We start from the raw sequence: 13,475 nt of genomic DNA on the forward strand, positions 1-13,475 counted from the left end.
TTTATTTTTATTGTCTTGATTTTTTTTCCTGATTGTAAAACTAATACATTATAAACTCTATCACATGTGTATTATAAAAATATTTCCTGAACTCAAGCAAGTTTAAAACATTTCATGAGGGGGGATCCCTGGGTGGCTCAGCGGTTTCGCGCCTGCCTTTGGCCCAGGGTGCGATCCTGGAGTCCCGGGATCGAGTCCCGCGTCGGGCTCCCAGCATGGAGCCTGCTTCTCCCTCTCCTCTGCCTGTGTCTCTGCCCCTCTCTCCCTCTCTCTCTATCATAAATAAATAAAAATAAGTTTAAAAAAAAACATTTCATGAGAAACTCGGTGAAAATATTTTTATAACAGCAGTAACGATCATAACCTTGCAAACGCACACGCAGGAGGAAGCGACGGCGTGCACCTGCCGTCCTCACAGCTGATAGCTCCCCTCCGGGAGGCAAGAGGGCGTAAGCAAACTGGCACAGTATTAATGTCGGAGCGGAGCTCCACGCCCAGCTGAACCTCTTACCAGTGATGTGACCTTTGGGAGATGGCCTGAGTCTCACTTCTCTATCTGTAAAGTAGGATCGTTCTTGGCCTAATGATTTAATGTCAGTATTTCAAAGGGTGAAAAAGTATTCCGTAAGACAAATGTTTTCTCTTTATGTTCCAATTTCCTCATCTGTAAATTAAGAAGGCTGCATTAGATGAAATCTAAGTTCCCTTAAAATGTAAAAGTTGAGGGGCAGCCCTGGTGGTGCAGAGGTTTAGCGCCGCCTTCAGCCCAGGGCGTGATCCTGGAGACCCTGGATCGAGTCCCACGTCGGGCTCCCTGCATGGGGCCTGCTTCTCCCTCTGCCTGTGTCTCTGCCCCCTGACTCCCTGTGTCTCTATGAATAAATAAAATCTTAAAAAAAAAATCTAAAAGTTGAGGGTCTTTCTTTTATGATAAATATATGTAAAAATTAGCGCCTGTTTAACTTTATATATTGTGTCTGGAACCGCCCAAAATACAACAATTCCGCCTTAAAATTTACATTCTCTTTGCTGAAAGATGACCAAAGGAGTGGATTAAAAAAAAAAGAAAGAAAGAAAGAAAAAGGGGGACACCTGGGTGGCTCAGCAGTTGAGTGTGTGGTTTTGGCTCAGGTCATGACCCTGGGGTCCTGGGATCGAGTCCTGCCTTGGGATCCCTGCATGGAGCCTGCTTCTCCCTCTGCCTGTGTCTCTGCCTCTCTCTCTGTGTGTCTCTCATGAGTAAATAAATAAAATCTTAAAAAAAAAAAAAAAAAAAAAAGGAATGAGTGTTTCCTGAAGATGATGTCATGCTCGCTGGCGAGGCAGCAGACCGATGTGGAAGGGTAACCAAGAACGCAACCAGGCAAAGAAAGGACTGTGGGGCTCCTTTCCATCCTTTCCAACCAAATTCACTGACAACGCTTTGAAAACATAAATAGCCACCTGTAAAAGGCCTTGTCCTTATTTGTTTTTCCATTTCATGGCTTACATATAAACGTTTCAGAAATAGAGCATGTGCTCTGTTGTGGGAAGAAACGCCTGATCCTCTCTGCAGAGCAAACTTGAACCTGCCGAAACGTGACAAGGGAGAGTAAGGGCGGAGAAGGGCGGAGAAGGGCGGAGAAGGGCAGGGGCCAAAAACTTCAAGTTCACGGAGACGGGAGACCGGAGGGAGCAGCGGGAGACTCCTTCCAAGGGGCGCGGGAAGCCGGTCAAGGGTTTCAGGACAAGACAGTCGCGACCTGGTTTTACATTTTGAGAAGATCAGTCCGGCCCCCGCGGCGACTGGACGGTGGGCGGCCGCGGGTGAGAGGCGAGGAGGAGCCCGAGAGGGCAGGGGCCCAGAGGTCGCGGTGGCTCCGGGGACGGCAGGGCGCGCGCTGGGTGCTGGGTGCTGGGCCCAGGGAGCCGGCGGCGGGCGTGGTCAGGCTCCGGGGACAGGTGCGCAGGCTGGCGAGCGGCCCGGGGCCAGCCGAGGCCTGCAGGCGAAGGCGTCCCACGCGCCGCTGGACCTTTGGACGTGAGGATCAAGGCAGGAGTGGCAATCTGGCAGCACAGACCGAGGTGGCATTTTAAATCAAGTCCAGGGGACTGAATGCCATCACTTCGGGACAGTACGAATGGAGAAGACAAACGTGAGATTTATTTATTCGTTTGAGAGCGAGCGAGCGCACACACGCACGGTGGGGGGAGGGGGAGGGGCAAGAATCCTCAAGGTTCCCTGCTGAGCGTGGAGTACTGCCCGGGAGTCCATCCCAGGATCCTAAGATCATGACCTGAGCAAAAACCGAGAGTGGGACACTTAACTAACTGAGCCACCCAGGCGCCCAAGAGGAGCAAAAATAAATAAATCTCCTCAAAAAAAAAAAAAAGTGCACCATGTGAATATAAAGTTTCAGTTTAAAAAAACAACAGCCCCCAACCTCCACTTTAACATAAATATATACTCAATAAAGAAAATCTAGGTAATAAGGAGAGTAGAAAGAAGAAACAAGTCACAAGAAATAGGTCATTATGATTTTGAATATATTTTTCCTTGAAATCTTTCCATATATATATATTTAAGTTTTGGTTTTCAAATAGTCTAAATATATAGCCAAGTCATTTCACGCCCTGCTTGTTTCACTCTCTCATGTTGTTACGTACCGCTTTTTAAAACATTTTAATGACAACTTTAGCTGTAGTTGCCATTTATTGATTATTTATAATGAGCCAGGCACTGTAATTAAGGCTTTATAAATATATTGGGCTGAATCACCACAACAACCCATTAGACAGTTACTGTCATTATCTGCATTTCTAGATGAAGAAATAGGCTACGTAATTTGGCCAAGGTAAAGTCAAGATTGCACTTGCCATGCTCTTGATCATGTGCTGCCTAGGTAACATAATTTGCTTCATTCTCTGTTGATAGAAATAGAGTTGTCTAATTTTTAGAATTATAACTACCACTTTAATAAGCCTCTTGGAACACAAAGCTTTTTATGAATTTAGAATTATTTCCTCAGAATAGATTTCTGGAAACAGAATTGCTGGATCCAGGAGGTATTTTTAAGACTCTGATACACACTGTGAAACTGTTTTCCAAAGATTTTCCCCCAATACATTTTATCACAAAAAGATTACTTTAAAATCTGCTCCCCCTAAAACACCAGGTACAGAAAAAGACCAGAAAAGGGAAACACAGGAACTGTGAAAATATAGTGAGTGGCCACCAGAGGGCAGCCGTATCACAGCGCTGTAGGAAAAATCTCCTTGGAGACAAAAGGAGAGGCTGAGTATACATTAAGCTTCCAGTTTAAATTAAGCATTTGCATCCCTTCGCGTTGAATTCCACTTTTCTTATATTTCCAGAGAAACCATTTATTTCTCTTATTACTAGCTGCTTTAGAAATTTTAACCACGGAAAGGTCTTTTGCCTTAAACTATCTCAAGCGAGGACAGGTTGGGATTTACTTGACATTAAAGACAAACCACCTCATTGCTACAAGGAAAACTAGCAGTGAGAGCCCGCAGTGCAGACCGCTTTCTCACTGTACAAGATCTGGGGAGAAAAAAAAATAAAAAATAAAAAATAAAAAATAAAATAAAAGATTTGGGGAGAAATGAAACTCAACTCAGTATGATGAAGCCTTCCTGTCCTTCACCAGGATTGAAATTTCTCTCTCCTCCGCGTGTTTTTCCATTCACTTGTTCATTTACCTAACAAACATTTCGTGAGTACTGACTGGGTGCCAAGCTCCATGCTAGGGGCTGTGTACGATGATGAACAATGATATCGCCCCTACCCTCATGAGCAAGCCACACATGACTCATAATCACAAATAAATATATAAACTATGCTACGTGCTGTGACACAAATACAACTGCATATGACAGTGTATAATTGGGGACCGACATTCAGTTTGGAGGATCAGGAACTGCTTTCTAATGTAATAAACTTTAATTGAAGGCCTGAAGGAAAAATAATGATTGAATAAGGCAAAGGGACTAGCGTGGGGTAGAGGTATATGAAAGGTCATGTGTGTGGACCTTAGGACAAGGGAACACAGCTTGTCTCAGGAACAGAAGCCAGTATGACTTCATCACAGGCAGTAGAGAAAAAGAAGAGCATGAGAGAGAACCAGTAAGTAGCCAGGGACCAGATGCCATAACAGAAAAAAACCCACAATCTTTCCTAAATCAATCTGTTTCACCATGGACTAGAGGAGTAAAACAAAGAATTTCCAATTCTTTTCAAGGTACTTTGAATTTCAAATATTCTGCTACTCTGCTTTCATAAAAACATTTGCACTTGTCAGACTAGTTTGTCCTGATGTTTCTGTTGGGGAGAAAAAAAAGATTCCCAAGGAAGGATTTCTAATCCGTACATTTAAGAAAACCGACCATCGGCCGAGGTCATTGTCTTTAGTTTTTAATAGTTTGCTTCAATATGGTTTTCTTTGTTGTAAACCGCCTGGGGTATGCTGAGTTTTCAGAATCGGTGGGCTGATGTCTTTCACCAGTTTAGAAAATCCGTGGCCATTTTCTCTTCAAATGTTGCTTCTTTTTTTTTTTTTTTAAGATTTTATTTATTTATTCATGAGAGACAAACAGACGTGGGGAGTGGCAGAGACACAGGCAGAGGGAGAAGCAGGCTCCATGGAGGGAGCCCGACGTGGGACTTGATCCTGGGACTCCAGGATCAGGCCCTGGGCTGAAGATAGCGCTAAACTGCTGAGCACCCTGGGCTGCCCTCAAATTTTGCTTCTGCCTCAATCTCTTTCCCCTCCTTTCTTTCTGAGTCTCCGATATCATTTATGTTCATCTTCTTGGCTCTGTGTCCCACATGTCTTTCCTGCTCTCTTCTTTCCATTGCATTTTTTTCTCTGTGCTTCAGTTGGAGATTTTTAACTGAACTGTATTCAAGTCTACTCACCTTGTCTTCGTTGTGAATAATCTTTTGTTAAATCTATGCAATGAGTTATTCATTTCAGATGTTGTATTTTTCAGTTCTAGGCTGACCTTTAGATTTTTTCTAAATTCCAATTCTCTTGAAATTTGCCTCTTTTTTACCTATTTTCTGGGTTTTCCTCTATCTTCTTAAAGCATCAATTTTAGTCATTTTAAAGGCATTGTTTGCTAACTAACATCTGGATGATCTGTGGGTCTGCTTTCATTGTTTCTTTTTTCTCTTTATTATTGGTCACATTTCCGCTCTTCAGCATTGTCTAGTGTTTCTGATCGTATGCCAGACACAGTGTATAAAAGAACCAGAGATGATTTCTCCTTTCTCTGTTGGCAGATATAATGAGAGAATCACCCCAATCCAATTCAAAATTGAGATGGGTTGAAGATGGACTGCAATTTTAGCATGAGCCAGTCCATCTACGGTTCATCACTATTTCTTGGTCATGGCCCTCTAACGCTTCTGACTGAGAGCCTAGCATCCCTGAGACTCCTCAGCCCTGAGAGACTACAACAGATTCAGTACTGCCCTTAGGTGGTTTCAGCCCAGATCCCACTCCACACCCTTCAGAACGTGGCAGTATCTCGAGAGAGATGGTGGCATAGGGTAGCAGAGCTCCTCTTTCTGAGGTTTTGTCTCCTAAGCACCAGAAGACTGAGAGACTTCTTTATTCCTTTGGGGCCGCTCTCATTTCTTACATAATCAGCTAATGTCCTGTGAGAAAACTGGCCTTGTGTTTAGGGCTCCCCTAGTTTCCATCCATCATACAAGTCCCAAACAACTGCCAAAAACTCTTCTTGTATCTCTTTCCTCCAGACAAGTTCCTTTGTTTGGGCCAAATCTGTTCCTTAGCCTATGACTAGAATCAGCAAATGTCCCGTGGAAATAAAATGTCTAGTGATCATTCACTTACTTAGGAAGAGTTCTAGCCTTTCTGGAGGGTATTTTAGTTCATATAGGCTTCTTTGCTTCCATAGCTCTCCAACCAAAAAACATAATTTTTGAAATGTATGAAAAGAACTATGGCCTAATTACATAACAAAGTTAAGGAAAGTGTGTACCTGTGAGGACATCACAACTGGCAGACCGATTATTACACTGGCAGGGCAAGCAGCTGCTCTCACTAAAGCCATAATATCCATCTTGGCATCGATCACATGGAGAGCCGGTGACACCCGCTTTGCACTGGCATTTCCCAGAACTGCAAATAAAAGCAAAGACAACAAACAAAAGTAAATGAGTCTGAAAGTTTTGTTGCTTCACATCCCATCATAGATGATCTTAATGTGGAAATAGTTTCAACTAGATTCTAATCACTAAAATCATTTTGAGTTTTTTTAAATTAGGAGTTGAATAACTTCATGACTATATACATTCAATTGACATACTAACATGAATCATTTGTGACAATTTAATCCGTTGCATTTAGGTGGTTTAAAATGATTAATAAAGGAGCCATGGAGAACATAAGTCCCCAGTGCTTAGAAATCTTTGTTTACTGAGCAGTGGGGCATAGAACTAACAGCACTGCTACAGCTCATTCCTGGATTGTTCCACAGTTCCATCAGCACCCACTCTACCCAGCATGGAGAAAAGAAGAAACTCCTAGTCTTCACCCAACCTAGCTTCTGGCTGAAGAATATGAAGGCCGAGATTTTTTTTTCAAGATTTTATTTATTTGAGAGCGAGAGAGAGCGCAAGCAAGTGAGCACGAGTGCAGAAGCAGGGAGGGGGCAGAGGGAGAGGCCCCTGTTGAGCCTGAGGTGGGGGCTCTAGCCCAGGACCCCAGGAATACAACCCCAGCTGAAAGCAGAGCCATCCAGGTCCCCAAAAACCAAGATCTTAATGAATGTGTCAATTAATATCCATTTACATGCTGAAAATGACATACTTTTCTACTTTAGGTTTGGCTATATTAAAATCCTATTTCTGGCAATTAAACTGGAATTCACAGTTAAGTAAATATGATTGTAAGGGGGACCTCTATTGCTTTCTGGATTAAATCAATATAAAATTCTAGATTGTCAACCCAAAATGAAATCTAAAATCTAATGTAAGAAAAATAAGGGTGCCTGGCTGGCTCCGTCAGTAGAGTGTGTGATCTCAGGGTTGTAGGTTCGAGTCCATGTTGAGTATAGAGATTACTTAAAAATAAAATCTTTAAAAAGAAAGAAACAGAGAAAAATTTAACAATGTGACTCTTCTTTATATGTTCATTCTGAACCTGAAATTTTTAGACTTTATCTGAGCATTTCTCGGCACCAGCATATTGGATGGGAGACGATTTAAGGTAAAACTGCTTTTCAATATAATATTTTTAGAGATTTAGCTCCTGATAATGAGCCCTCATGGGATTGTTAATTTCAGTTCAAGAACCCAAGCTCAAATTATTAATACTTACAGAGTTCTTACACATAGCAGTTAAAGTAATCCCCTACTAATTCCCTTATTCCCATTTCTATATTAAAAACACAAGTTCCAAATTTGAGAGTTACTGGACTTTTCAACTGAACTCTGCAGAACAGAAATAAAGCAACTTTCAACCATGTGCATTCTACTTGGTAGTATACAAACCTAAGGGTTTTTTTTTTTTTAATTTAAGATTTGCCTTTATTTTTTATGAGCATCCCCTGGGGTAAATAATGAGGCTTTCATCCTCCATCCCTAAAAACTCTTTTGAGCAGCTAGAGTCAAAGTTTACTTTTTCTCCCACTTACAGTTCTCTGTGCTATCCCAGGCTATGCCAAAAAGGAGTAGAAAAGTAGAAAAACAGTTCTACATGGAATATTTTTAGGGCTTTACTCAAATAAAACCAGTCCAGAAGGGAAAGGAAGCCAGGCTTATGTAAATAATATATACTTTACATATTTCAAAGTCTTGTATCCTGAGATACAAGTTCTATGTATTCATAGAACTCTCTATTCCTATCTTAAAGTTGTCTAGTGTATTAGGTTATGCAGTTGCTTGATTAACAAGTAGTTTTAGAAAAAATGTAAAACAGAGGCATCTGAAAGCAGGAGTGCTGCTGCAGACGACAATGATAAAAATAATGAGCCATCACTGATTGAGGGCCTATGTCATATAGGCCTAGAATATAGATATGTTCTCTAATCCTCAGAATAAACCCTACTAGGTAAAGTCCTGATCCTTGTTTTACTATTGAGGGAAATCAGAGAGGCTAGTTATTGTCCACACCTAGTAAGTCAGGCTGATTTATACAAAGCAAGACTTTTCCTGCTGTATCATGGTACCTACCACTCCCTAAGTCTGAATCTAAATTTGCACAAGAAATTTGCACACCAAACAACTTGATACCTACTTGGGTATCGAGCTTCATTCTGTAGATTCCAATCACCACAATTCACCATTTAGTTAGGTTTTTCACCCCAGTAAGCTGTTTCTGCCTTGCCCAAAATAAACTCCACCTAAGAAAAGTGCTCTCTTTTCTTACTGCCAGTAAATTTCAGGTCTTCCTTAACAAAAGCTAAGAGTTCTCATTGCTTGAAGAGAAACTGCAGCCTAGCAAGTCCGAGGTTCCTAGAGATGCAAGCCCAAACATTGTGATGCTTTTTAAAGCTTAGTTACAATTTGTACTGATCATAGTGAAGAAGATGAGCCTTGATTTTAAAATGCAACAGAAATACACATTACCAAGTGTGTCTCTTAAGTAATTTCCCCCCCAAAAAAAGAAAAGAAAGGAAAAGAAAAAGAAAAAGAAAAAGAAAAGAAACCCAACACACATGTGTTTACACAAGACCATCCCAAGGTACTCAAAGATCTAGCAAAGTAAATCTGTATTCATCAAATATGAAGTTCAAGAATATGTTATTACTCAACAAGAAGGAACGAGTCAATCCAAGTCTCACTATTTATAAAGGATATAACTGCCTTCCAAAGAACTGATAACATTTTATTAGCTGACTTCCAAGGCTTTTAAAATATTAATCAAAATATGCTTGCTCCTCATTTCTCTATAGACAAATTATTCGGTAAACAGAAGAATAAATAGTCACTTTAAATGACAGTGTTTGCTGAACTCACCAACCTATAAGAAAATGATATTATCTTGGAATACCTAATCACTTCATAATATCCCATAATCATAGTAAGTGTTCTCAAAGTACTTGCTATCCCTGTAAGTGGACTTTCCCTTCATAATTCTGCTCTGAATATTCAAAAGACTGATTTAAGCAGGCATCTTTCTCCCTGGAGAATATGTTCCTTAGTTGTTGATGTTAAAAAAAAAACAACAAAAACACAACAAAGAAAACCCCATGAGTGGCTTTATGAATCCTGATAAAGTGATTGACTAGTCTAGATACCGTGCTTCACCTTTCCTGGGTAGATTTCAAAACAAGAAAGGAGGTGCTTTCTCTCTCTCTCTCTCTTTTTTAAATATAGAAGAGAGTGGGAAAGTCTGTTGTGAGACTGCGCTGGTAGTGCTTTCCATGTTACTCATGGCCCAGCGCCAATTTCTGCATGTATAAGAATTAAATCACTCAGCAAATATAAAGCTCTCCCTGTGTGACTTCTTTTACAAAATAAAGTCTCTACAACACCCCCTTTCATAGTCTCCCCTCTGTTAAAGACTATTGAATGCTTTTTGAAGCAAAGGTCAACGATATAAATGCAATGAAATCAAAGAAGGGGTGGGGGTGGTGGGGTGGTGGGGAAAGTCCTGTTAACAGACCACTCATGCTTATCCATAGATTTGAAATGAAAGAACCCATAGCTTTGTATCTGGAAAATAATGGCATAGAACTAGATTTTGAACAGAAGTCAGAAATCTATACTACTGAGTTAAACTAACAAGGAATTTAAGATAGAAATTGCTCATCTGGTGTCACTTTTTATAGACATGAGTTAGCTACTAGTAAAGTACTAATATAGTGTGGAGAATCATATCAGAAAGAAGAATACAGAGTTATTTATAAAGGAAGCACAAGCATTGTGCAACTAAGCCATACTAAGTATATACTATACATTTTTTAATTTTCCCAAATAGGATTCTCAGATTTTCTTAGGGTGTCAAGTGCTTAGTTATAGAATTTATCACACTCATAAGTGTGTAAGCCACTATTACACGGTTTGAACACTTAAAAATAATCCTTAAAGGGCACTTGGCTGGCTCGGTCAGAAGAGCATGCGACTCTTGATCCTGGGGTCATGAGTTCAAGCCCGATGTTGGATGTAGAGATTACTTAACTAAATAAAACTTTTAAAAAAACTCTCTCTTAAAACATGAATAATATATTTTCTGACATGAATTCATTAATTTTTCAAAAGGGAATTCAGTAGCATATCACATTTCAAGATTTGGTATATTTGTGTCGTGCAAGTACTAACCAAAATGTCTTCTTAAAGGTTCTGTTCTGTTTAAGATGAGTAGATGGAGCATCTCCAGAATTTCCATTATTTTATAACAGTATTGACTAGGGTGGGAAGGCTGGAACACAGGGAGGAAGGTATCAGGGTCTATGGAAAATTCATAGCCTATGGAGACGGAGAGCTTGGTTCATGTTCCAGCTCTGCTAGTAACGAGCTGGGACCACGGGCTTATTCTGTCTTAGACTCAGTATTCTCATTTGTAAAATGAAGACGATTATACCAAACTTTGTAGGGTTATTGTGAGAATTAAAGATGACATACCCAGGGTACTCAGCATAGCATCCGGCATGTATTCAATACTCAAGAATAAAATAATTATGAAGATGATGACAGTAATCCTAGATCCTGAATTTTTTCTGAAAATTATAGGAAAATGGTCTGGGCTCTCTAACAGACAAAGGCAGACGAGGCTGTTACTTACTTTCAAAATTCTGTTAACAAACCTAGAAAAATTGCAATAATTTATGGGGTAATTGTTAGTTTGGAGCAAAAAGGTGGCTAGGAAAAGAGAGTACATTATGAAAACCTGGTAGAAATGATTTGGGGAAAGAAAATTCTAAAATTGAGAAGGGAGGGGTGCCTGGGTGGCTCAGTCGGTTAAGGCATCTGATTTTGGCTGGGGTCATGATCCCTGTGTTGGGTGCCCTGCTCAGTGGGGACTCTGCTGGTACCCCCTCCCTTTGCCCTTCCCCCCACTCATGCTCCTGAGGGCGCGCGCTCTCTCTCTCTCTCTCTCAAATGAATGAATAAAATCTTTTTAAAATTTTTTTTAAAATAATAAAATCAAGAGGGAAAAGGATTTCAAAAGCCTATATAAGGTGGGACCTGAACCAATGAGATCTGATGTGTTTTTGTACAAACTAGCTAATTGATTAAATTTTTTAAAGATTTTATTTATTCATTCACTAGAGACACAGAGAGAGACACAGGCAGAGGGATAAGCAGGCTCCCTGCAGGGAGCCCGATGTGGGACTCGATCCCAAGACCCTGGGGTCACGCCATCAGCCCGAAGGCAGATGCTCAACCGCTGAGCCACCCGGGCGTCCCTAATGACGTAATTTTTTCTAAATTGTCAAATGTCTTAGTATGTTTTATGTTATCAAAAACATTGTTTTCTTCCTAAGAGTTGTAAGTGACATGTGCATGGCATATCCTTAGATACTGTTATCAACATGAACTTAAGAAGTCATAGAGTAACTAAAAAGATACAGTTCTAATTAGAGGAAACTCATTTATTTATGGTTATTCAGAAGCCTTGCTTTTTCCTCCTTCTTCCTCACACAGTTCACATATTGGCACTCTGACATGGAAAGAACAAGAAACAGAAAAAATGGATAATTAGAGGTATCAGTTTTCTTCTTCTATCTTTTAATAGCAAAAAACAATTTAGTGTAGGGGCGCGTGGGTGGCTCAGTCGGTTAAGCCTCTGCCTTCTGCTCAGGTCATGATCGCAGGGTCCTGGGATCCAGCCCCCAAGACCCCCCTGCTCAGTGGGGAGCCTACTTCTCTCCCTCTCCCTCTGCTGCTATTTCCCTCTCTCTCTCTCAAATAAATGAAAATCTTCTTAAAAAAATAAAAAATAAAAACAATTTAGTGCAGAAACAGAACTACTAGTTAAAACACTATGAAATTAACAGAAAATTTCTGATTATAAGTTCTCTCAATAGAGTAAAAATAATATTAAGAGGAAGCTGGAAAAAGGTTTTCTAACTAGAAAAAAAGTTTTACATGGGAAAACAAAGAAAATGAAAAGTTATTTGCAATACTTCATGTTTGTGTCATGGCTGTGAAAGGTAATAAAAATAGTTTCTCCTTTTGGTTATGAAAGAAACTCAATAATTAGACATTTTGGCAAAAGATCATCTGCATTAAGCATTCCTCTGTCTTTCTACCATGGAAAAAGACCATTATGCAATGAGCAAAGCTCCTTTGCTGGAGGAAAAAAAAAAGATAGCTTTATTGTTGAAAACATTGGGCTATTATACTAAGCATTCCTTGTATTTTTGCGGACAAATAGTCTAAAATATTCTTAGAGAAAATCCATATTCAGACAGAAATTCTTAACACTCAGAAAGGGTATTGCCTAAGTGCAAAAATATTCTCTGATAGCCGATCTTACCAAAATCAAATTTAAAAGCTAATTTGAAAAGTCAGAAATAAAACTTAATGGCAAAAAAAAAGTGTCATGTTTCCAGAGCCATAACTTGAGAAGGTTTAACTCAATTCAATTAGGAAAATTATTTCTTATTTCCTTCACTTTTTGTAATGGAATAAATACAGCTCTAGGAATACTCAAACCCACACAATTACTCCATTATTTGATAGAGATTTCTTCTTTTTAAAAGTCATTTTGAAGAGAGAAAAAAGAAAAAGCATCATCTTCCTGAAAAGACGATGCTTCTCAAATACATTAACACTGTATTCTTTTGTAACCATTTGTAAAAGGTTTGCTTCATGAAAGGGTAATTTTTAAAAATTCTTTTTTAATTGGAGTTCCAGTTAGTTACCATACAGTGTAATATTAGTTTCAGGTACAGAATTTAGTGATTCAACACTTCATACAACACCCCGTGCTCCTCACAAGTGCCCTCCTTACTACTCATCGCCCGTTCCACTCCCTCCCCTCCGGCAACCATCAGTTTGTTCTCTATAGTTAAGAGTCTGAGTCTTGGTTTGCCTCTCTCTTTTTTTCTCCCTTGGCTCATTTGTTTTGTTTCTTAAATTCCACACATGAGTGAAATCATATGGTATTTGTCTTTCTCCGACGGACTCACCTCACTTAGCATTATACTCTAGCTCCATCTATGTCGTTACAAATGGCAAGATTTCATTCTTTATGATGGCTGAGCAATATCCCATACATTGTGTGTGTGTGTGTGTATGTGTGTGTAAATGTGTGTACACCACACACATCTCCTTTATCCATTCTCAATCAATGGATACTTGGGCTGTTTCCATAATTTGGCTGTTGTGGATAATGCTGCTGCAAACATCAGGATGCATGCATCCCTTTGAATTAGTATTTTTGTATTCTCTGGGTAAATACCAAAGTAATTACTGGAGTATAAGGTAGTTCTATTTTTAATTTTTTTGAGGGAACTCCATATTGTTTTCCAGAGTGGCTACTCTAGTGCACATT

General features: G+C 39.8%; 1 protein-coding gene across 1 annotated transcript in view; it reads right to left on the reverse strand.

Annotated features, from left to right (window-relative positions):
* MEGF9 (multiple EGF like domains 9) overlaps positions 1 to 13,475 on the reverse strand; it is a 78,268-nt gene that overhangs the window by 9,221 nt on the left and 55,572 nt on the right. Inside the window, exon 4 of the mRNA XM_049115951.1 lies at positions 6,010 to 6,149. Within this exon, the coding sequence (XP_048971908.1) occupies positions 6,010 to 6,149 (140 nt within the window). The remainder of the gene's footprint in view (positions 1 to 6,009; positions 6,150 to 13,475) is intronic.

The sequence above is a fragment of the Canis lupus genome, chromosome 11, assembly GCF_003254725.2.
Source record: "Canis lupus dingo isolate Sandy chromosome 11, ASM325472v2, whole genome shotgun sequence".
Lineage (NCBI taxonomy): Eukaryota > Metazoa > Chordata > Mammalia > Carnivora > Canidae > Canis > Canis lupus.